This window comes from Oryzias latipes, chromosome 14 (assembly GCF_053564925.1).
Source record: "Oryzias latipes strain Hd-rR chromosome 14, Olatipes_Hd-rR_3.1".
In the NCBI taxonomy this organism is placed as follows: domain Eukaryota; kingdom Metazoa; phylum Chordata; class Actinopteri; order Beloniformes; family Adrianichthyidae; genus Oryzias; species Oryzias latipes.
The window spans coordinates 26,560,409-26,584,876 of record NC_136250.1 but is presented as its reverse complement, the minus strand read 5'-3'; the positions used below and the strand labels follow the sequence as shown (position 1 = coordinate 26,584,876).

Sequence of the window (24,468 nt, the reverse complement as noted above, 5' to 3'; positions counted from 1 at the left end):
TTATATGTTAAACTTTAGAAGAAGTAATATCAACATTTAAAAAACAGGATTAAGGTGAAGTGGCCTACAGACACAATTAAACTAAGTTGAAACATTTTAATCATCTAAAAAGAAATTAAAAAAAAATTGTTAAAGTTTTCAAAGACTTCATTTTTTATTAAAACAAAAGAAAAACCAATAAAACTTCAACCTGTTCACTTTTTGTGTAGCTACAGAAAACATAAATATAATGTTAGTCTTTTTGTGTCAAATTTATCAAACATATTGTGATCATATAACTGTTCAAAAATTACAGTTGCCTTTGCACCAACATTGAAAACAATATTTAACAAATAAATCACTATTTAGAAAGAATATATTAGTTTTTTGTGAAGTTACATAAAATTGCGTGTTAATAAACTAGAGGGAAAAAACAACTACCAGGGTAAATTTTCAGATAATTTAGTTGAAAATTATTACGGAAAACGAACTTAACTTTTATTAGTTTTATGCAACTTCCAGCTTTTTCTGCCACAATTATCACAAAATGCACGTGAGATTGTGGAGGGACTGTCCATCAATACAGACTATAGAGTTTCTCCTTTTTTCATTTTTAGATGCTGGTGTGCCGCGGAACTTTGGTCAAGGATAAAGTGTGCCTTGGCTCAAAAAAGGTTGAAAAACACTGCCCTAAAACATTATGGGAACATTCATCATAATTATTTTAAACAAGCAATTGATCTTGTGATGGAAAGCATTTAGGCAAGTTTATCTTAAACTTTTGACAGAACAGATAGTTTGAGAGGCTGTTTTTTTTAAGCCACCCTCATATCTCAACCCTAGCCTGCTCTGAAGAAGCAGATTAGGTTACCAGCATGTGCTGCCATGGTGACATATTCCAGTTAGAGGATATTTGAGAATGGAAATCGAAAAGTTGAACCTGAAGTCACCAGTTGGTGGTTGTAATGGCTTCATGTAAACACAGTCAAAACTTTGTTTTAAAAGACGGTTTTTTAATTTTGGTTTCAACAAAATGAATGCACAAATGACTTTTTATTGCATAAAATATAAATTGAAAAATAAAATAAAAAAGGGCTTAAGAGAGCAGTTTTAGTGACAGATTTTTTATTTCTGTGCTGTGCATGAAGGCTAAACATGATCAGTGGATGTTCTGCAGTTTTTTTTACCAACTTAAATGAAAAAGAAGACGTTACAATACCAACTCCAATTTAGCTTTTATCCCGTAACTTGGTTGAAAAAATAAAGAAAAGCATAAAATGATACAACAGAGATTCTGAAAATATTTTAACTTTGTGGCACCCCAGCACTTGCTATCAACAAATGTTACCAACTTCAAGGGATTGTTTTTTTTACCCCCCCAAGGTTAAATCCTGGAACCCCTTTGAAACTAGGGATGTCCCGATCAGGATTTCTCTGCCCCGACCCGGTTCATTTGATTTTGAGAATCAGCTGGTACCGAGTTCTGATCTATGTGTACTGATACATTCAAAAATAAAAAAACAGATCCAGGTTTTCCCCTATTGTTATTTCATTAACCTTCTTTTATCCTTACACACTTAAACAGAGAACTTCTGTGAAGTACCTTAAACAATCGAGCAAAAATGTGTAACTATCATCTAGAAAAGTTAACAGTTAACCAGAGACAAGTGAGAAGGTTTAATGACTGTAGCTTTAAGATCTTCAGAACTCTTGAACATTTTCTATCTCATGGGATTCATATCTCCAATAAACACTCTTAAAAATAAAAACAATGACTTTCTTCCAAATGTTTTGTTGTAGCATGAAGATGGTGATGAGTATCCATGACTAGCTAATATCGATGGAACCATTTATTCGTTTGGATTATTTTTTCCTGGAGCTTGCACTTGGCAACCGTCTCTGTCGGGAGCATTCTCATTAATATTAAACAAAAACAAAAAAAATGGAATCTTTTTTGAATTGCCTTTAAAGGTCGTTGTTTGCGTTAAATATACCAACAGAGGCACTTGCTGTTAAACGTTTATTAAAAGAGTTTTTTAACCCTGAAGTCCGAACCTGTGAGCATCTTGCTAACTTTACCAAACCGTTTTTATTGCGCCTCCTGCTCAAACTAGTATTGCTGTGCCTTACGGCAATAAAAAGTCGTGATCCGTACCCGATATGTAGACTTCTAGTACAGTATTCATGTGTGAAAACAAGCTTGAAAAATAGTGTTTGCTGATCATTATAATGAGAATAAATTAAATATCGGGATTCAACGTCTGTTTCCGATCGAGTCTGAAACTACCTGATCTGGAATCTGGACATCTTTATCCAAAACCCAGAAAAGACCAGTAAAACAAATAAACATTTAACACATGATTGAGTATTCGTACAATATAGACGAGGAGTGTAACCATAAATGAAAAAAAATAAACTTCTTTTAAAGGGATCCTAAAATGTAAAAATGAAAGCCCAGAGAAAACAAACATCTCAGGGAGAATATCGTGCTTGTTGGTGTGATCAAACTACTTTTTTATTAACTGTAACCATACACTGTACCTCAACTTGTGTATTCTTCACACTGTGTATTTTTTAAATGTAGTGGGTCTGTGTACTCCTTTTTACTGATTGGACCATGAGTCTGGAATAAATTCTTTCTATCTATCTATCTATCTATCTATCTATCTATCTATCTATCTATCTATCTATCTATCTATCTATCTATCTATCTATCTATCTATCTATCTATCTATCTATCTATCTATCTATCTATCTATCTATCTATCTATCTATCTATCTATCTATCTATCTATCTATCTATCTATCGTGTCTTCAAACTCGACTCTGAAGAAATGAATCTTTAAGCTGGTATGAATCCCTTCAGTTGCGTGACTTGCAGTTTGAAGCTGATTACACATTGACAGGTCAAACTTTCTAAAACGGACTAATACAATAAGATAGCAAAGTCTGCACCTAACCTGTTCACAATATGATTCATCTCAGCTGTTTTTTAAGAACTGAAGTTAGTCATTGTAGCTCCATCCTTCTGACTTGCACATGCATGCCCAGCTGCAGGCGGATGCTCACATCAGGTTGTGACAGGAAATGTCTCTGAATGTAAGCCCCGAAGATAAGACTGTCAGAGTAGTTAAAAGCTCTCAAGAAGTCAGAACAAAGCAAATAAGAAGGGTTTTCAGATGGGTGGAAGACAAATGATATTTATAGGTTCTGTTTTGGCTAAATCTCTTAGTTTTTTTTCTTTCTCTAAACTAAACATAAAACGTACAAAAATAGAATTTTTACTTCATTTTTAATTTTTTCTGAATGGAATCCTCCACTTTAGGGTGCGATAATGCCAACTCTGTAAAAACTGTGATAAACACTAAAGCTTTATCAGGCTAAGTGCTGGTGATGTAATTCACTCTGACTTAAGCTGTTTACAACCTCAGTAAACAACTAGAGAGGCATTAAAATGCATTTATTTGTTGTGAGCTCTTACCTCTGCGTTTACTTTTAAAGCTTTCCTCACTGCGGTTTGGAAGACAAAGATTTACAAGCACAAAAGCATTTTTTAATGACAATGCACCTTTATTGATGTTTCCAGATACATGTCCTGCTTTATTTTATCCAGAAAAGCGTCTGTTAGTCTGCTTTGCTTTGAAAAATTGGCCTAAGCAAATGCCTTTTTACCACAGAAGCCTATAGTATTTGACTATTTTTGAACTTGAATTTGCTGTTGCCAAGATTTTTTCACTCTAACTCAAACAGAATATTCAATAAGCCCACAGGCTATCTCAAAGATCTGCCAGAAAACCAGAGACAGTCTCAGGGTGGAATATCTGTAAATAATGCATGTAACCCTTCGTTGTCACACAAAGGATTTAGTAAAAAGTGTGAACACAAAAAAAATCAACTTACCGGGAAATTTCATGATCCTGGGATCTGTGACAATGGAAAAAAGAAAAGTCAGGAGAAATGCCTAATAAAAAACATTCAAACACAGATGGAATGATCTAAAATAATCGGTTTAGTATAAAGAAAGTTTATTTTTGGGGAAAAAAAAGGTTGGTTTGAAAGATTTTTAAAAACGATTACAAGTAGAACGGTCAAAAGCAAAAATGAGCTGCTGAGTAACCCTGAACTGTCCTTTGGGTGTTTAACTCACAATGACTCCATCGTCTCTTAGAAATCTGTCTTTGAAGCTGATGACAGCTTTGCATGACACAGCAGTTTTTAGGAGGGAATCTGGATTTCTATTGCAGGACTTGTACACAATTTGGAAAAGTTAAACGTTAAAAGTTAAATGTGTGACTTTTCAAAGATGTCTTTGGATAAACTCAGACTGACTCGGTCCGGAACAAGTCCGTTTATTTTTGGTCCAAATCAAGTGGGTTTAATTTGGTCCGGATCGAGTCCTGAACCTAGCGCTTAGTCTGTATTCAGTGTCTTTCAAGCAGAACTTTCAAAAGCATGTGACTGAAGATCTCCTCAGTCATTTGCCAGGAATTACGAGGGCGGGGCAAAGCAACCAGAGAACCAATATTGGAAGTCCTGCACTTTTACAACCTTTTTTGAGATAGTAAACTGATTCAAAATTTATATTTCACTGACTAATTTTGATCGTCTGTATCAACATCAAGTACAACACATTTTACTTGCTGCTCTGGCACAGCGGAGGCGTGCTGCAAGGCGTTTACTAAGGAGACGACGGCTAAGAAGGTACGCTGATAAGTGCTTACGACATATAGCTTGTCGTGAAAACAGTAAAAGAAGCAATGTTTGTCACGTTAAAAGTTGTTTTAATGAGCCTGCATTCATCCAACCACATTTCAACTGTTAGCCAGTTCCTGCTGTGTCTCATTGTTTCTCCACATTTCTCCGTGGCTCATTGGTTGCTTCCTTCCTTCTATGTTCCTGCTAATGCCCAGCTACGGTGGGCATTTGGTCGAGTTGTTCCGCTCTAATTAGAGCCTAATTAGACTGAAGAAAACTCAGAGTGTACCAAAGCTCAGGACGATTGGAAACGAACCGAGACCACCTCCAAAGATGGCTCAGAGTTCTTCCTGGTCCCAGACCAGGGTCCGCTTGGGTGTATCCAGACTGAAAATTTGGTCCAGATTATCGAAGGAAACAAACTCTGGTTCACTTTGAGTGAACCAAATGTTTCCAGTCTGAATTAACTCTTAGAAATACACCCTGAATACACCCACTTTTAACATAATTTAGGAGCAAATGTATAAAACTTCACAGGAATTTTCAGAAACCACTTTAACAGCAACAACTGTTCTAACCTTTGAATTGATTTCTCCTTCCATGTTCACTATGCCATTCCAACTGTTGGCTAGTTCCTGTAAATTCTTCTTTGTTTTCATTGACAACTAAAGATTACATCCGGTGTTTGAGGCTAGAGAAATTATGACTCCCTTATCTGGAATTTAAAAAATGATTTAAGTAGTTTAAAAAACTGTTACAGCCCTCCAGTTCTTCCCGTTTCTTTCTGTTTGTTTTTCTGTTCTCTCTTTCAGCCACTCGATCAGCTGAGAGGTGGGACAGCTGATTGATGGGATGTCACCTGGACAGCTGAATGTCAGGAGAAGCTGAATTTGATAGAAGAAGAAGCTACGCTGTGAAGGAGGCTGCCGTTGTCTAGCTATGCAACTAAACTTGTGAACCTAAATGGGTTGTTGGGTACTGTTTTTTCAGCGAAATCCTCAGTATTCCCATGTTGGTTACTTTATTGCGTCCTGATGTGTGTAGTGGACTTGTGTTTGTAACGATTGGGGGCTCGTCTGGGATACTGGTATGAAGCCAAATAAAAATACATTTTAAGACTTTTAAGGATTCCACATTGTGAAAATACACAACTTTTTCCTTGTCAAATAAAAGTTTTTAAATAGTTTATAATTTTATTCTAGTAAAATGTTGAAATTTTTTTAGATTGTAGGACTATATTCTCATAATTTTACAACTTTCTTCTCGTAAAATTGTGATTTTTTTTGACTATTTACTTTACTATCATATATTTACTTTATTCTTTTATGGTGGCCTTAATACTTTGTTGTAAATTAGACCAGTGATCTAAAAAATGTTGTTTTTATTTTTCCTCAAAAATATGAAGCAACTAAAGAGCAGCAGAAAAGCTAAAAGCTAAAGAGCAGGAAGCTCAAGGAGCCAATTACTGCCATTAATTTAGGCTTCAAAGGCAAAGTTTCAAGCTCACAGAACTTCCTCTTCCTCTTTTATTTTCTTTTTAACTAAGCACATTTTCCCTAATTAACCAGGAGCCAGACTTTAGTGCAAAATCCGTGACACCTTCAGTTACAGTCATGTCACAGTACGAGAGGTCGACTGGAATAGAAAAAGGCTCCAAGACTGAAGAATCAGATGGACTCTTCAACACATCAAAGGAGCTTCAACAACTAAAAACCATGTATTATTTAAACTACAAAGATTTTTTCATGTTAAAGGAAAAAGCTGCTCTTACTGGCTTTGATGTGGTAGATTTTGGCTTCGGTGCCCATGTCGTTGGAAGCATTGCAGGTGGCGCTGACGTCCGAGGTGACCTCGATGGACACCACGCTGTTTACGGAGTCCTCATGTGCTTGGTTCACAATCTCCTTCCAGCTCTGTGGAGACACAATGTCAAACGCTGAATGTCAAACTGTAGTTTTATGCACATTTTACTCTCTTGGTATATTGCTAAGAAAACTAAAGAGAAATAATTGGGGGATTCTGCATCTTTATCCATAAATATTACAAAAACAGATTTGAACATTTCCTTTACTTGGTTTAATCAAATGCAAAAATTTGCCAAGTTTCTTAATTTCTTTAGTGAAAATAACTATAAATAAGATGCATGCGCACTAAAATGTTAAAATTTCTGTTCCAAAAATAGATTCAAATTTATGATAATAGTAAACAATAAAACTATCATAAATCTCTTTTGATTCAAAACACTTTAAGGTACTTTAACGTAAAATCTATGTGTACTAAGACCTATTCTACTTGGACTGCGTTAAAATAATTTAATTTTATTTACTTTCAGTTTGTTTTGATTAAGAAATGATTACTCCTGGCCAGCCTCAGTTTCTGCTAAAATCTGGGTTTAAGGATCAGTGCAACTAGAGATAGTTTCCATTTTACAGGAACATTAGGAATTAAACAGCATGCTGCTCCAGCTCCGATTAAAATGGAATACCTGGCTGCCAGCAATGGTCCAGGAGATACTGGGCCGAGGATGACCCACAGCCTTACAGCTCAGGTTCACGGTCCTGCCCACAGCTTCCTCCAGCTGCACCTCCTGCTCTCCTCCTTCCATCTCAGGGCTGCCTAAAAGTGCACATTTAGAGCCATCAGTATAACCATAACCAGGTGAGTCAATCTCCATAATCAATGCATTTATTGCATGCAGAAAGCATGGCATTAACCCGGATAACCAAAGCTTTAGAGGAAAACAATTGTTCAAACATACCAACTTAACATGTTCTATTTCACTTATTTGTTACATAAAGATGTGGCTGCGGGAACCAGTTTAGTGCTACGACAGAAATTATTTATTTTGAGACTAAAAACCCATCTTCAAAAAATGAATCTATTTGTCTTGTTTAGTTTTTTGAGGGGATAAATATGTTTTTAGAGATTTTTTGTTTTGTTTTTTCTTCTTCTTTAATCACAAAAATGATTATCGGGGTTTTCCTGTTTTTTTAATGAAGTACTTTGAGCTGTATTTATTAAAAAAGTTCAGTAAAAATGTTAAAAGGGCCTAAGAGTGCAGTCTTGTGTCAGATTTTCAATTTCAGTGCTGTGAATTGTTGCATTCTGTTTATCCAACAAACGTGAAGAATAAAACACGTGATCAGTGGATGTTCTGCAGTGTTTTACAAACACTTCATACATTTTTATGCAAATGGCACAGATAAAAATTGGTCATGTGTAAATAATATATGTTGAGAAACGGAGAAAAGTTGCAATCTTTATGGAAAAATTCACAAATGTATCGCAAATGAACCATGTTAAAACCGTAGAAGAATAAACAAACAGTAGAACATGTACCATGCATGATTATTACGCTGTTTTTCTGAAATCCGTTAGTGATGTGTGTCAATAACGTAATTTTAACATTACATGAGCGCTGTATACGGGATATAAAAGTTACACATCGGTCGTACATGTGGCAAAACGTATGTTAGACATATGTGGAACAGTCATAGAAAGCCACAAATTTGTGTATGCATCTTGCAAAAACCACGCACAACCACTTACGATTTGCATAACAAATGCATATAAACTATGTAAAATACACGTAAACTGCGTAAGTCTCAACCAACCAAAAATTTTGAACAGCTCAAAACTGAATTCCTGTAAAGACCTGATGGCCGAAACCCTCAATGGACATATGCGCACTACGATGAATGACGAACGCAAAAAACACTTATGAATCGCATATATCATGTAGGTTTCACGAAACACCAAAATCTCTTAAGTGGAAAATGCATAAAATGTACACAGTGGCTGTGTGACACGGACTTTAACTGTTGCCCCCCCCTCCTTTACTTTCACCTTTTTCACCTCTTTCACAGAAAGTCTCCATTGGTCTCTTTCTCAATTTCACTTTAGACAACCCAAAAAAAAAAAAACAATAAAGATCTAAAAAATTATTTTAATATTATTTTGCGTTTTTACTAAGAAGAAAATGTTCCTGTTTTCTTAACACACACGTGGTTTATCTGAGAGGAAATCTAATTCAATAAGGAAGTGAAGACAGATGGTTGAACTGCAGCAGAAGCGGACTGACCTTGGACGATGATGTGAACAGAGCCGCTGGTACGCAGGGCGGGCAGGGAGGGAACGGTCACCTCACATTTGTACTCTCCACTTGTTTGATAGGAGGCATCAGTCAGATGCAAAGTGTGCCCCTGTCCCACCTTTTTCCGATCCTGCACGCACCAAAAGACAAATTTTAACTATAACAAAATTTAACTTCTATAGTCACTCAAGAAATGGTCATTTTTTTATGTTTTAGATGCTTAACATGTGTGAAATAACAACAATCATATGTATAACAGAGGCAATGTAAAACAAAACCCAGTAAAACAAATCCTAGTATTTGTGAGAACAGATTTGTAACAATACAAAAAGGTAAACACAAAAAATTAGTAGTAGAATAGAAACAGTGTTATTGTGTTAAATCTTATCATAGGCACCGATTTACTTTACTACATCTTGGATGAAGGTCCACCCTCTGTCTTATCCTTTTTTTCTATCTCATCTTCCTCCTCCAACTAACTGGCAGGAGTTCTGCTCTTTCTGGTTGAAAGCCTCAACATTTTTTTACACTTTCTTTTACTACAAAAATTCAAAAAAAACAGCGAAAAACATTTTTTTTCTATCAACTCTCTACACTCTACCTAAAAGTGTTGCATATCCACGTTTAGTTGCATTTCTCAGCTTTCAAAATATGTTAGAATTACTTTGATAGCGCAAATAGACAAAGAGGTGTGGTAGTTCAACGAGAGAGTATTAGTTCCTGTCAACACTCCGGTGTTAAAGGGTTAATTGAACAGCGGCTTGCTCTGCCCTTAATGCTAACAGCGATTATTTCATGTTACTGGAAGTACTGGTTATTCATCTTTTTTCATCGCCTAAATTAAATTTACCAATATTTGTATGTATGTTTATTCTCCAATAGCAGCCAGAATAACAATAAGATGCTCACTGACATGATGCGTCCTTATACGCCAAATTATTCAGTAAATATGAAATAAAAAAATCAAGAATTTGCAGTCAAACCACAACTGAAGAAGTTGCACATCAAAAAACGTACGAAAAAACGTTGGAAAAAGTGGTAAAACAAAATGAAATTTGAAATATTTAGAGGAAAAAAGTTTAGTTTATTATAAAAGTGTGTCAGGGAAACCCTTTATTTAAAAGAGTATGACACCATAATCTGAAACAGAAAAGCAGAAAATCTATAAAGGCTTGACAAGTGTTGTTTAAAAAGAAGAATTATTGTCAAATTCCTGTTAGTAGGAAATTGTTCAACTTGACACAGTTCTTTTGTCTAAAGGGATTTAAAAAGTGACGACTCCTCCAATAGAAGCCAACATGCTTTTAATTTGATATATACCTTGTACCAGACAGTGGATGTTGGGAGGGAGGACAGAGCGTTGCAAGTGGCAGTCAGCTCCTCCCCTCTGAGCATCATCTCAGAGTCTTTCGGCACCACGAATGCTGGGTCCAAGTCTGCAGCAACAACAAAGAACAAAGATGTTTGGTCACAAGGCCGTACACAAGCAAAGTTAGAGTTAGATGAAGCCAGTTTAAACACAAACATTTAACTGGGTCTCATTAAAAGAAATGATAGATTTGTCTAAGATGCTTAAGTAAAAATATACTAGTATTAGGTCTTTAGCTACTGGTCACCGAAGTGCAGGAAAAGCTGAAAAGCAGATGCACAAGTGTAAAGTTGGAGAGCTACTTTTGAAGAACACATCTGCAGATCTGCAAGATTCAACCTCCTTATTTGGAATCATAAGTAAATAAAATAAAAAAAATAAAAACAATGACTATATTGTTAACGATCCTGTTTTCTGTGTGTTTTTTCTTACAGTGCACTGCCAGCTCCATCTCTCCTTTGACCTTGCTGCTCTCGTCCACGCCCAAAGGTCGGCACGTGTAAACGCCGCTGTCCTTACGCGAAACTGATGTCAGGGTCAAGATGTTTCCACTGCTGTTTAAAACCTTATTTGGCTCCTACAACAGACACAGACATTTTAGATTAATTACATTCATTTAATGGGTAAAAAATATGAAATGTGTTTTCATATTGACTTCTGTGCAGAAGAAAATGTTAACAAAGTCCAGAAATAACCCTAGAGACCCAGAGAAAAACGTTCTGCAAGACTTTTCAAGTCCCACTCCGATCATCTTTTCATCTATTTTCAAAGTGTTCCCAGTGGTCTTTTAATTATAATTATGTAGTTTTTAGCCAAAAACAAAGAAACAAAACAAAACCCCGTGTTGTTTTCTAGGACATAGCAGCAGGAGTTCTTTAAAAATTCACCTTTGAGTTGCGGGCCGGACTTTTGGCACAGAAAAAGTACCTCCTTCATGTCACCCTTAGCTGAGAGCTCTCTGTTTACACTCTCCCGCTAGCTTACAACTTCACAATCTCAACCTAACATTAGCAGTTCAACAAAAATGGTGAGCAATATTGGAGCTATCCAGCCGCCTATCCAGCTATTGAGGCAGATGCCTGCTCAGACGAGGAAAACAAAAATAGATATATAGATATATATTAATTGTCCCTAAAACAGTGAAATTAAAAAAAAGAACTTCCAGGTATGTGAAACAGTCATACGTTAAAATTAACAACTAAAAGAAATATAAAAATACATCAAAATTGTAACACTCCTCTAGAAAAATACAGGGAATAAAAATGTGATTGCTGCCAAAGTGTATTTGTCATTAACAAAAAACTAAATGTGCAATGATAAAATTGTTAAAAATTGTAAAACCTAAAAAAAACAATAAATCTAAAAAAACATGATCACATCTGTTAATTGTAAAGATGTACAAGGATCTATTTGTCTGCAAGTGAATGCATTGGATTGGGGCGGAGCAAGGAGCGTATTTTGTCTATATCATAAATAAGTTTCTTTTTAAGTTTCTTTGCTCTTGATTCACAACAATTTAAATAAAGAAATATTAAAAAATGTAATGTTGAGCTAAGTTTTTTTTTTATATATGTCCTCCATCATCAGAAAAATGCTAAAAATGTGTTAAAAACACAAAAAACACAATTTTCAACAAACTTTTTTTGTTTGCTCATTTTAGGCAGCATCAATTAACAAAAACACAAAAAAAAATTAAAATCCTTTTTTAATATAATACACAAAAAATCAGTGGCCAAATTTGCTATGGGACTCTCTAGGATTAAAATGTGTGACTAAGGTGTCAAGACAAAAGCAGACAGTATGAAAAGGTGGCTCAGGTATTACATATGCACGGTTTTACGTGTTGTTTGATGGTATTTGAAAAATACCAAACCCCCTTAAATTTCCTTTTCGGTTTTCCAATTTGGCAAAATGTTCTGACATTGATACCACAAACATTGTGGAGTATTTAATATTTTTTGATTTATAACCAGAAATTTGTTTCTATATATGAAGTCAGACATCAAAGACATTGGGACTGTCTCCTAAAAGAAAAGTATTGTGAAGCACCAGAAAACCAAACTCGTTTGGTTTTAAATCACATTTGTTTTCGCTATTTTGCTAATGATTACCTAATGATTTCAGTCATTTGCAGGAGAGTAAAATCTCATGATGTGGAAAACTACTCCTTTGTGGCCCGCCTCCCTAAACTTGTTTCTAAAATCATTCATGGCTGTAAGAATGACCAACATCAATGTCCATGACTGCCTAATTAGGAGAGGTTCAGACTGCAGTCAGCTGAGTTTTGTGATCCCCTCACAAAGAGTGTGTGTCTGACACAGCAATGAGACTTGTCAGTGTGGCCTCCGGTCCCAGACCCCAGTCTGGATCTGCAGGGTCAGGGCCGACAGGGTCCTTATAGAACTTGCACACTCATGTCTACATGAGGCCCTGTGAGCTCTGCATATCAAAAACATTCTCGACGTTTCGCTTGTGTGTCGCCCCATTCTCTCCTTGGGACCTATAGGGTGAGAAAGGCCGTCCCATTCTTACTTGTCCTCTGTTGAAAATGACGTGAGGCGGGGGGTTGCCATCGCCCTGGCAACCAAGCTTCACAGTATCCCCCTCTTTGACCAGGCCCTGGGGCAGCTCCTTCCACAGCTTCATTGTGGTTGTGGGGTCTGCACACACATGCACAAATTAGACCAACCTGTTCAGGGAGCTGGTAACCTCATTTTGAATTTTCATTACGCGCTGACTTCTCAGCTTGTTGGCTTCTACAGAAAACAAGAATTACGATTATGTCACTCTTTTATTATTTTAAACTTGCAAAGCTGAAAAAACACGTTTTTAGAACATCCAAGACATTTTTACAGGTTTTAGTACTCATAATGTTCTACACCGTCCAAAGCTTTTCTCGATATCAGCACAGTCGAGATTTTTTGTTTGTGTCATTAAGAGCTAAGATGTAGAATAAAGGAAAATTCTTATTAAAGTAAGTCAAAATCCTTTTGCTCCAAACTCTTGACAATAGAAAAACTTGATTTAAGACTAAAAAAACTGAAATTGCTTGAATAGAATTTTTGGTTCAATTTTAAAGGAAGTTAGATAAGAATTCAATTAACTGAACTTCATTGTTATTGTTTTGGAAACAAAAATGTATTTTCTAAGAACAGATTTTGGTTTTTAGGATTTTTTGTCAAGCTGGGCCAACTTGTACTAAGATGTATTCTAATTTTTTAGAAAGTCATTTCCACTTATTACACCCATTTTTGTCACTATTTAAAATAAACTACTTAACTCAAAAAACAAAAAGTTTTTGCTTAGAAATAGCAAAACAGTACTTATTATTGGGATGGATAACATTCATTTTGAAGTAATTCTAACAGTTAGCTTTTTAGCTTATTTTTCCTCTTTTCTTGTGTGGAACTCCTTGTTTTTAGATTTTATATATAAAACAAATAAAATTTCTTGTTAAGTAAAAATGACTTGCTGCATGGATAGACAATTCTACTACTTTTTAGTGATTTTCCTTTAAGATTAGCATTCTTTTCCTTTATTTACACCACTTATTTTGTGGTGCACTCCAATAAAAATTAGGTTTTTGCTGTTTTTAACCTTTCCTGGTGGCATTTTTCTGACGATGGAGGTCATATATCCAGATAATTAATCTAAAAATTGCAATTCTGAGTATTTCTTTATTCAAATCACGAGCAAACATATAGAATGTCACTTATGGTGTAGATACTATGTTAGGTGGGCCTCATACTCTCTGCTCCAATCTCTCAGCAACAGGGAGGGGATGGGGGACGGGGTTGCTCTGCACCCACAGTCCCGGCCCCAACTTAGAGGTGAATTTCTAGTGAACTTCTGCCGCTCTGCAGAAACTATGCCCTAGAAAACGACGCAGGTTCTTTTATTTTGCCACAAAACGGCACAATCATAATTAAAAGACCACTGGGAATGATTTTACAATAGATCAAAAGAGGATCACATGATCACTTTCTGGGTCAACTTAATTTACGTGTTTGGATTAAGTTTTTATACATTATAAAGACCAACAGTAATCAGATCATTAGAGGAAGAGAAATTGCTAAAAAAAAAACTTAGACCTTTCATATTGTGGCATCTCAAGTATTGTAGCATTTAAATCTCAAATGTTTATCGACAACTAATTTACATTTGTTTAATAAAATATACTGAAACCTGCCAGGAAACCTGTGACTGCAGAGTTTCCAGCGTGGGTGTTTAATGAATATTCTGCTAACAAATGCTCGATTGCTTTAACATCTGTTATTGTCAACCATGGAGAAAAAGAACCTCCAGCAAGGACACAAACAATGGGGAGGCTGAAAAAAAACAATAAATATGATTTAGATGATGAGTCTATGTATGAAAAAATAAAAACTTAAACAGCAAAAGCAACAGCATGAAAAATTCATCAACAGGGAGATACTCGAAGCAAGTCTATTTATAAAGAAAATGCAGCAAAACAGCCTTAGGTTTTGTTAAGTAAAGATATAAATACACAACAGTGCTTAATACTGTAAAGTACTTAGTGAGTAATACAAAAATATAGCATTTTTCAAATAATTACCAGCTCTTTTTTGGGACAAAATACTCTTAGCAAAGTGGTTGATGGATAAAAAAAAGCAACACGTGCAATAAAAATCCAGTCCAGTTAAATCAGATTTGAAACTAACAAACCAGGTCATTTCAGGGTGAAGGAGGATTGCTTTTCTTAACTGATTAAGACCTATTTCAGCACAAGCGTGGCTCTGCTCCCCCGTCTGGAGGGCAATTTACCTCGGGTCTTAATAGGTTAAAGGTGCCATTAATTACCCGATTTACAGCCCTGCAGCAGCACACGGAGCTCTCCGTCTCCATTATGAAAGCATTTGTTTCATCACTTTGTTGAGTGGCTATATAATGTTTTTGTGCTTTAAAAAAGATTTGGGAGGTCATGTTTACAAGGTGACACAGAGGGAAGAACACTTCTTTCTGGATTCGGAGAGCATTTTCACAAGAAATATGGAGTAAAATGCACCTGAAACTCCAAAATGCGCGCAAGCAAAACAATCTTACTCTTGAAACCTAAAAATACGTTAAATTAAAACAATTTCTGCTCGAGAGAAATTCTCTCTCTTCTCTTATGACACAGAGCAGATCACCACGTTACGAATATGCCACAACAGCCAGCCAATCACAGACACAGACATGAAGGATGATGCTGATTGGTCAAAAATTTTTCCAATCGCAGACAATCTTGAGCTAGTCTACGAGTTGATTGAACATATTTTTAAGTTTCAAGAGTAAAATAGTTTTGATTGTATTTTTGAGTTTAATGTACATTTTTATATTTCAAGTGCAAATTAATTTATTGAAGACACAAAATTTTAAAGTTTTATGCTCACAACAGTGAATGTTGTGTATGAAATAATGGCACAAAAATCATTATATAAAGATATATATATATATATATATATATATCTTTATATATATACTTTTTTTTCTTAATTAATAATAATAATAAATCTTTATGCAAACAAAGGAAAGCATAAAATTGTGATTACAAAAGAAAGACAACTTACTGGTTGGACATAAGCAATAAAATCCAGGTAATTAAACATCATGCAGTAAGATCTTAAAGCAAGTACTACAGTTAATCCATGGTATTACTATCAAAATGCAAGCTTTATACTAAATTCTCTGAACAGGTCTTGCAGAAAGACCAGAATTTACTCAAACAAACTTAAGGTAAATTGGGATTTTTTTCTGTCTTGCATTTCTTTTGCTCAAACATGGCTGCTCTTTGGTACTGCAAAGACATCAGCACGTACGACTTTCAGGTTGAGCCCAAAACTTAAAATGTAATAAGTAATAAAACAATAAATTAAGTGTGTCCCAAAATGGAAAAAGCTGTGAAGAAGCACATCATGAGACAATTTCAAGCACATGGTAGCTTACAATGAACTGTGATGTTGATGGCACGGGTGTTGGTGGTCCTGATGGCTCCTGGAACCGCAAAGCTGACCTCACAGAGGAAAAGGGAATTCTTGTCCTCTTTCTCCACCTTGTAATCCAGCGTGCTCTGGACAGAGTAGAAACCACTGGACTCCCGTGTCACCAGAATGAGAATATTTGCCTCTGGAAAATGGAGAAGACATGGTATGTAGTAAAAACTGGAGCAAAGCTATTCTGCTAAGTAGACCTTGAGGTTTAGAATTACATGTTAATTAGAGATACATTTTATCTTCCTCTTTGTTCCCTCTCCTCTAAGAAAGAAAATCAAATCATTTTTTCTGAATTAGTTTGTAGAGAAGCATTTGAAACAATACTTTATTTAATCAAATTTATACACACAAACAAATAAGAGTTATTATTAGAAATTTTAAAACAGAAGCATGAACTTTGAGCTTTGAGTTTAAAGCTAGTCAGTAGAGGGGTGCTGCGTTATTACATTTTGGTTTATGAAAACATGAGAGCAATATTAAAATCAATTTTAGCATCTAATCCCCGCCTGACGGTCAATGGTTTGATTTCCAGCTGCCTAATGGGTCCTTAGGCCACCCACTGAACCTTCACATGTGTTTTGGTTACCCCAAAGAACACATTTTTGAGTTTTTAAAGATAATTTTTCATTTATTTTATTTTTTGTTTGTTTGCTTGTTTTGCTTTTTCATTTTGGGTAGCAGGATTTATCAGCAAAAAAGAAGAAGGAAAAAAAATCAATAGAATTAAACAAAAAAAAGCAGTGGTCAGGTTTAACCCCTTTGGTCCTCCAGGGCTAAGCTCATTTTTAAAGTACTGTTGAAAACTTTTACCTAGTTTCTCTGGATGAGAAACTAGGTAAAGTGCTGTCTGTACGTTAATTTAGAAAAACATTCAGTATTTTGTCCAAAACTATTGGAAAGTCATTAAAAAGTTCTTATCATATATTAGCACTATATCACCTTTAAAACACAATATTATAGTCCCACTCTAATCAAATTTTTACCTATTATTAAAGCGTTTAAATCTTTCTTTCTTTTATATATGTCCTCCATTATGAGAAAACGCGTTAAACCCACTCAAAACACAATTTTAATTAGAGTGGGTCTTTAAAGTTAAGGCTTTAAAAAGATTTTAAAGCATCTGCATGAAGCCTGATACTACCAGAACAGTAGCACAAGTCTGTAACAGAAGTAAATTATTTGAAGCATCATTTATGTGTTCCACAAGCAGAGTAATAGCACCAATGTGCTAAGATTGAACCCTTTAACACTGGAGATGTTGCTGGCGGCACTTAACACATGGTCTTTGACCTACTATAACTGTTCAGCAGTTTATGCACTCAACACGAAGCAGCTGGTCCTGATGCAGCGAAAGGCGACTTCTCGTATCTGTCATGGTTTGGGTTTCTTTGTATTGGTTTTTGCTTTCTTTCTTGTTCTGTCATGTTTGAGTTCTGTTTCCTGTTTTATTTTGAAAGGTTTCCTGTTTTGTCATGCTTTTGAGTTTTACTTCCCTGGTCCCAATCTCTTCTGATCATGTTCACCTGCGTCTTGTCATTCCTGTTTGTATATAAGTCTTGTGTCTGCCTTCCTCTTGTGCTGGTCAATTACCGTCTCCCTTCTGCCATGTGTTTATGCTATGCCCACAGTGAGTTTTAGTTTTGTTTTCCTGCTTAGCAGCACCTTTTGTTTGTTGATTAAATCCTTTGCCCTGTAATCGTGTGTGTCTCTGTGTCTTGGGTCATTCACGCTCACCAGCCCCCCCTACCTTACTGTATCGCCTTTGAACCAATATTCAACCCCTTATGTTAGTGAGTTGCAAAGCCACCATTGTCAGCAACAGAATCATTTGTTTCACGTTGATTGCAGAAGCTCTTAACTACTGTAGAGTGCTGCATATCAGCATAAGACTGCTTTTGTCTGCTTCAGAATCAGCTGGAAATGTGCTAATTGTGTAAACACTTGAAGAGTTATGTTAATAACTCCTAACTTCTCCTGGTAAATGCATAAAAACACTTTTACATACAATAAATGGGGTGTACTTACTGTCTGGGACAGGTGTTAAATACTTTTCATTCTTGTACCATGTGATGTTGGGCTTGGGGAAGCCATTCCGAACCTCACATGAAGCCACCTGGAGCAGAAGATCACAATGAAAAAAAACTCACAGAGACTGAACGATAAATACCATTAGAGAGAAGAAATACAGCAAAAATCTGACAGCACAAACAATTTTTGGTTAACAATGTCAACAACAACAACAAAAACAGATCGATCCACCTTAGAGAGACCTTGTTTCGTCACAGATATTCCAGTAAGGGCACCTTCAATGACTGGAGACTCTGGTGGATCTGAAACAGCAAGAACATCCCAAGTAATGCAACTATTAAACATAGACTTTTTTTTTTTTTGAAAAAGGAATAAACTAAAAGGTTTGTTCAAACGATATCCTTACGAAAGACACGGAGGTTGGTCCTGCTCTCATTAGTCCCAGCAGCCAGTCCATTAACCTGGCAGAAGAACTCCCTCTCGTCAGAGAGCTGCACCTTCCGGATCACCAGGATGGCTTCCTTCTCTTCCAACTTCACCTCGATGCGACCGCTGTAATCTGTGTTGTTGTCAATCACTTGCTGAGACACGTCAGCGTAGTAGATGCGCACTCGTGTGCCGTTTCCTGCCGCTTTCTACAGATGGTCAACAGCGCTGTTATTCTTCCGAAACCAGAATTTGCAGCCTTGATTGTTATATGCTCGAAAAATTCTCAATGGTTAATGGTTTCCTGTTAACCCTTTAACACCAGAGCCAGCTACATCTAAATACATACTCTCTGACATATAACTCTTCAACCGATTACAAAATCAATGTGAATCAGCTGATTCGGACACAGTAAAAGGCAGCTTTGCATGTTGGCTTTGGACCAAAACGCAACACAATACTAACCTAGTGCATTAGTCACAACATGCAAGGGGGAGTCATGCTACGTTAACGGAAACGTGCCCAACGACCGCATTCAATGAAAAGTCGCATGAAATAAAAACTCTGTCGTTGGACCTGATCTTCTGTCTCCTGACCCTGTATCTGACTCTGTTTGCCTGCAGTCTGCCTTGACTCTCGCCTGAATCCTGACTACCCTGTCTCTCCTCTGATGATCTTATGCCTGTTGTCAACCCCTGCCCGCCTGACTCTGATTTAGCTTTGTGGAATCTTAGTTGAGCTAATAGACCTGCTGCATTTGGATCCAGCCGTCTGCCTTGTGACATTAACGACTAAATTGTGTAAAGACACCATACAACAGAATCATCTATATGTCATAGTGCGTCTGACTAACAATATCCTTACAAAATCTTCATGATACACTTAGCACATTCACGAGAATGGTACATTCCATTTTATGACATCTCTTAATGTGACCTTACGAGCCTCAAAGGACGTGCAAGACACACCCGCACTCCCTGTAAGATGCAACTTCACCTATTTTTGACCCTCCACGGCAACCATACAGGTCACTTCCTATACGAGTGTATGTGACTAAGGCATGAGTGTTGCAGAACGATGCAAAGCCGTTTTTCTCCACATCAGAATGAGCTGGAATTAAGTTAATTGCGTAAACAATTGAAGAGTTACAGTAGTTGAAAGAAATAAAACTAAAGCTCCTGTGTTAAAGGATTAAATATAAACTATTACAGATTTATTGAAAATACTATGCAGTTTGAGTTCAATTAAAAGCAAGAGAAACATCTCAAGAAGTTATAATAAATAAAGCAGCATTATGAGCAATGACCTGACCCCATTAAATCTAATCCTACCGGTCTAGCTTTTTAATCCTTTAAAACCAACGTTTATCCCTTTCTTTTAAATATTTCCAAGACTACATTTTTTTTTTCCACAAAGTTTGATGGTACCGCTAGGAACTAAAAAAAAACAAACATGTGACTGTTAGGACTGGTGGTTTTTCCTTCACGAATGATTAGTTTCAGACAGACAATGTAAGTTCTTCTTCTTCATCTTACTCACCACAAACCACTGGATCATGAAGAAACTGGGTTCCTTCTCAATGTCAGTGAAGCTGTAGTGGCAGGGAATCGAGGCCGAGTCACCCAGGTACACCTCAAGGTTGTCGACCATAGTCAGCTTTACCTTGCCCAAAACTGGAAGAGACAGAAACAATATAGAATAACAAACAACATTCATCTAAATCAGTGCTTCTGATTGCGGCTCCCGTTACTGTTTTAAAGCCGAACTTTTATTCTGTTTATATTGTGTTTGGCAGAAGTCGGATTCTCCTCTGAAGCCAATCTAAAGACAAGCTGCCATGTTAGCAGAACAAAGAAGAAAGGGCTTCTTGTCCACATGGCATCATTTTCATCTCCTCCCTGCCTGGCTGATTGTAACCATAAAACCACATCTTGGCATCGGTTCCCTAGGCACCACTGGGGGAATGCAGACATGTGAAGGCTAGCCAGTTTGACAGTGAGCTGTTGCTTCAGAGCGCCAAGATCTTTTTCTGCCATGTTGAACTTGGCTGCTGATGTAGGGAGGCCCACTCAGACAGTGACAAGGGAAAACAAAGATGGCACCAAAAAAGGCTCGTTTTTTTCCTGTTTCATATGGTCTCTAAATGATGGACAGCCGCACCCCCTCTCCGCACCCCTCTCCCACTCGTGCCTCTTACAATGTCAAGTGTTCTTATAGTGTAACTGTATTCCCTGGACTAAGAGTCTTGATAATAATTAACACTTTCAGATGCTACTTTTAAAGATCTACTCCAATAAAAAAGTTTTGTCATGTGTTTTAACATGATCTCGTGGCATTTTTCTCCTGATGGAGGACATATAGATAAAGAAAACCAAGCTCAAAAATTACCTTTCAAATCGTTGTGAATCAGGAGCAGACGAAAAAAAGCTGTTTGAAACGGACCTATCATATATGATTGGCATAGAAAATCCTCTGAGCTCCCTGGTCTGAGCTCTCAGTAACTAATAGGGGAAAGGGGGCGGGCTTACTCTGTGCCAACAGTTCAGAGACCAATTTTTGATGAATTTCTGCCGCTCTGCAGAAACTGTTAAAAAATAACAGCACAGATTTTTTTATTTTGGCTAAAAACGACGTAATCATAATTTAAAGACCTATGGGATCGCTTTGGAAAAAGCACAAAAGAAGATCGTAGTGGGATTTTTCTTGATTCTTAGAGATTTTTATTATAACAGGTACAGTAAAATCTACAATTTGTTCTTAATAACCAACATTTCGAAAAAAAATTGTAAGAATTCAAAATGTTTAGTCCTATATATTGATGTAAGACAGAGTAGTTGTTACTACTATTATAAATTTGCTCAAAAATGTATTTCATTGATTTCATCAATATGAATTCTATTTTAAGTTCAAATAGATTATTATTTATTTAACCATTGTCCATAACACACAAAAACAGTTAATAATTTAAACAGATGCTGATGGAGCCAGATGTTAAAGAAAAACAAATGGAATTTAAAAAGAACTATTGCACCAACTAGAGACAACAACATATTTGTTGATAATTACAAACACTTGTTTCTTCTGCAGCTGCGCTCGGAGTGTACCACCGGGCTTTAAAAAGTGCAGTTGGCCTTCGGATTCATTCTTGAGGACGTTCATTCTCCGACCCATAAATCGTTCCCTCTTCGGTCTCTGCTCCAGGTTGGACAAGCCTCCTTGAATAACAAGTGATACTGAACGCCACAGAGAAGTATGTGAATGGTGTCAACCCCCCCACCAGAGCCCCCATCAGCCAGTCAACTGCGTTCACAGATATTGATTTGGGCCAACGATGCCAAGGAGAACAACAAGGGAGTGCACTCTAGTTCTAGGAAAAAAAACAATTAGGCGGGGGCTTGAACCTTTCTTGTGTTTTTAACGTTGCTTTTTGAACAAACCAAGCATGAAAACGGCTTTAAGAGAGCAATTGCCACCCTGCTTTGTCCATTCAGCTGCTTGCCCCCCCCCCCCCCCCCCCCCCCCCCCCGTGCCCCCAGTACCACCACCACTACCAATCATTTTCTCAACTCATTTCTTTTTCCTTGCCTCCGCCCCTTCCTCAGCCCGTGCTCAGTCAACCACTCCTTTCAGGCCACACCATTGTTCCCCCACCTGGGTGAAAGACCCCCCCACATAGAGACAACGCAGCCCACTGGTCATCCCACACAGCAGTCAAAAGCAGTTTGTTGTTTTTGTTGTGGCAGAGATACTTTGAAAAGGTTTGGGACAAAAACAAATTATGAACGCTGCAGAAGAAGAATCTGGGTAAAAAATGCCTCTCTTCTGGGCCGTCCCGCTAACTTTTCTGCTAATCCGATTAGCGCTGGGGGAGTTGTTGCGGATTTGACTTCCAAAGCCAATCTGCGACTGGTTTTATCTGTTCCTGTTGTGACTCTGCAGCATGGACTACAGACACACATGACCATGATCTGTGGAGCATAACCAGACTGTGCATGCATTTGTGTCTGTCTGGTGTCTGCTTCTGCATGATACCGAGCTAATCTTTCAGAAAAAATGAAAAGAACACATACATATTTGAATGTGTGGACAGAAGAATCGGAAAAAACCTGGAAAGATTGGCGTCCAGTTGCGTTGCATTTTTTAAATGACTAAACCCACGACAGATGGATGGAACACAACCAGATCATAAATCACCTGAAAGTCAAAGACAAGGGAAAAAAGCTAACAAAACTGTGATAAAACACATTTCTATTGATGATCTTCCCAATAAAGGCTTTCTAACAATGGCCAAAAGCTTTTTAGGCTTGTAGAAAACCTTTACTTTTACAAACTTTTACTTTTTATGGTAATTTTTTAAAATTAATTTTATTTAATTTGTGCTTAACCCATAAGAACCCAGACCAATTTTTGCTTAAAGATAAAATGATGTGTATTTTTTAATCACAAACCAAGTGGACCACAGAATCCATTTCTGATATTTTTCTGTTAAACTGATAATGAAGCTTTTGTTGTTTTTTAATCATTTTCTTGTTGCATTTTTCTCATGATGAAGGAAATTCAGCTTTAAATTGCATTTCTGAATATTTCTTTCATCAAATCGTTAATGAAGAGCAGATGAAAAAAATGCCATTGGAAAAATATCATATTTGTGCTGTAGAAAAAACTCTCGGTGGGTCTCGAAACCCAACTAGTACATAAATAGAGACCCCCCCACTTTAAAAACCAGTTGAAATGTATAGTGATATTTCTGCCACCACGTTGCTAACAAAAGTCACTGTTTTGAAATCAAAGTTTCCTAAATTTCAAACAAAAAGTTCAGTTTTAAAAATAAAACTTTCAAAGTGTCAAATAAAAATATAAAATTTTTGCTCTAAAAATCTTTTTCTTTGCTTTCAAAATTAATTTGTGCATACTAATGTTTTCAGATGTGTTGTCTCTCATCTCCCTATCTTTGGTTTTTGCTTTCATACGTGTCAGGTTAGTGTTACATACGTCCCACCAAACAGCCAATCACAGACAAGAGGGTTCATGCTGATTGGTCTTCTAGATTATATCCAATAAAGTGTCTTAGCCTCGCATTGACGGTGCTTAGAGGCAGGCACAGACTTTGGACTTTCTATGTGTTTTGTTGGACCAGGATTCTGCAGGCTTCGACCATTCTGGCCTGTAACCCAGAAAGATCAGCAAAGCCTAAATAAAACAGGGCTCTGTGTTTATTTATGTTTAGTGTAGCGACCAGCGTTACGTATTGTGTCCGCAGCAGCTGGTCGTTGCATTAAGTTGCAATTATGATTTGTATCTGAACTATAGTTTTTTTTCATTAATAAAATGTTGAAAGAGAAGATAGAATTTTTTCATAAATAATTTTTACTTTAGACAAAAGCACACAACAGTTCTTGAAAAAAAGACACCCTTTGCAACACAGCGTAATCTGCCAACACATATTTACTCACAGGAAAAATGCCTCTTTTTTTCTTCTTCTCTTTTTTGCTCAGGTTGGCGTACGGGTTGTCCATACGTTAAGTCTACTTTGGTGAGCCATCATTCTTTTCATTACGTACTACTGCTGTTAATCTAATTATTAATATGTCTAATTATCCTAGGTTTGATACGTCATTGTATGAATGTATAACTGATGATTGTAATGTTTTTGTATATTATTCTTATTTGATTGCTTGAAATAAACCATTTCAAATCAAAATTCTAATCAAATCAAAATTCATCAATACACTGTTTTCAAGAATAAGATATGTGTTTTAAACCCATTCTTAAAAAAAATTAAACAAACAGATCTTAAAGAAAATACAACTTCTTACAAAAATTTTGCTTTGGGGAATTTAAAGATCACACAAGTCTGTTTGGTGTAATGTCAGCAGATAGACTTT

General features: G+C 36.5%; 1 protein-coding gene across 1 annotated transcript in view; it reads right to left on the bottom strand.

The window, feature by feature from the left end:
* The window catches only part of mcama (melanoma cell adhesion molecule a), a 67,011-nt gene that overhangs the window by 8,357 nt on the left and 34,186 nt on the right, over positions 1-24,468 (bottom strand). The window contains exons 2-13 of the mRNA XM_023962439.2: positions 20,123-20,256; positions 18,564-18,792; positions 18,389-18,459; positions 18,155-18,242; positions 16,083-16,262; positions 12,669-12,796; positions 10,569-10,713; positions 10,088-10,203; positions 8,756-8,897; positions 7,160-7,290; positions 6,446-6,587; positions 3,880-3,903 (exon numbers count right to left, since the gene is read on the bottom strand). Of these exons, the coding sequence (XP_023818207.1) occupies positions 3,880-3,903; positions 6,446-6,587; positions 7,160-7,290; positions 8,756-8,897; positions 10,088-10,203; positions 10,569-10,713; positions 12,669-12,796; positions 16,083-16,262; positions 18,155-18,242; positions 18,389-18,459; positions 18,564-18,792; positions 20,123-20,256 (1,530 nt within the window). The remainder of the gene's footprint in view (positions 1-3,879; positions 3,904-6,445; positions 6,588-7,159; positions 7,291-8,755; positions 8,898-10,087; positions 10,204-10,568; positions 10,714-12,668; positions 12,797-16,082; positions 16,263-18,154; positions 18,243-18,388; positions 18,460-18,563; positions 18,793-20,122; positions 20,257-24,468) is intronic.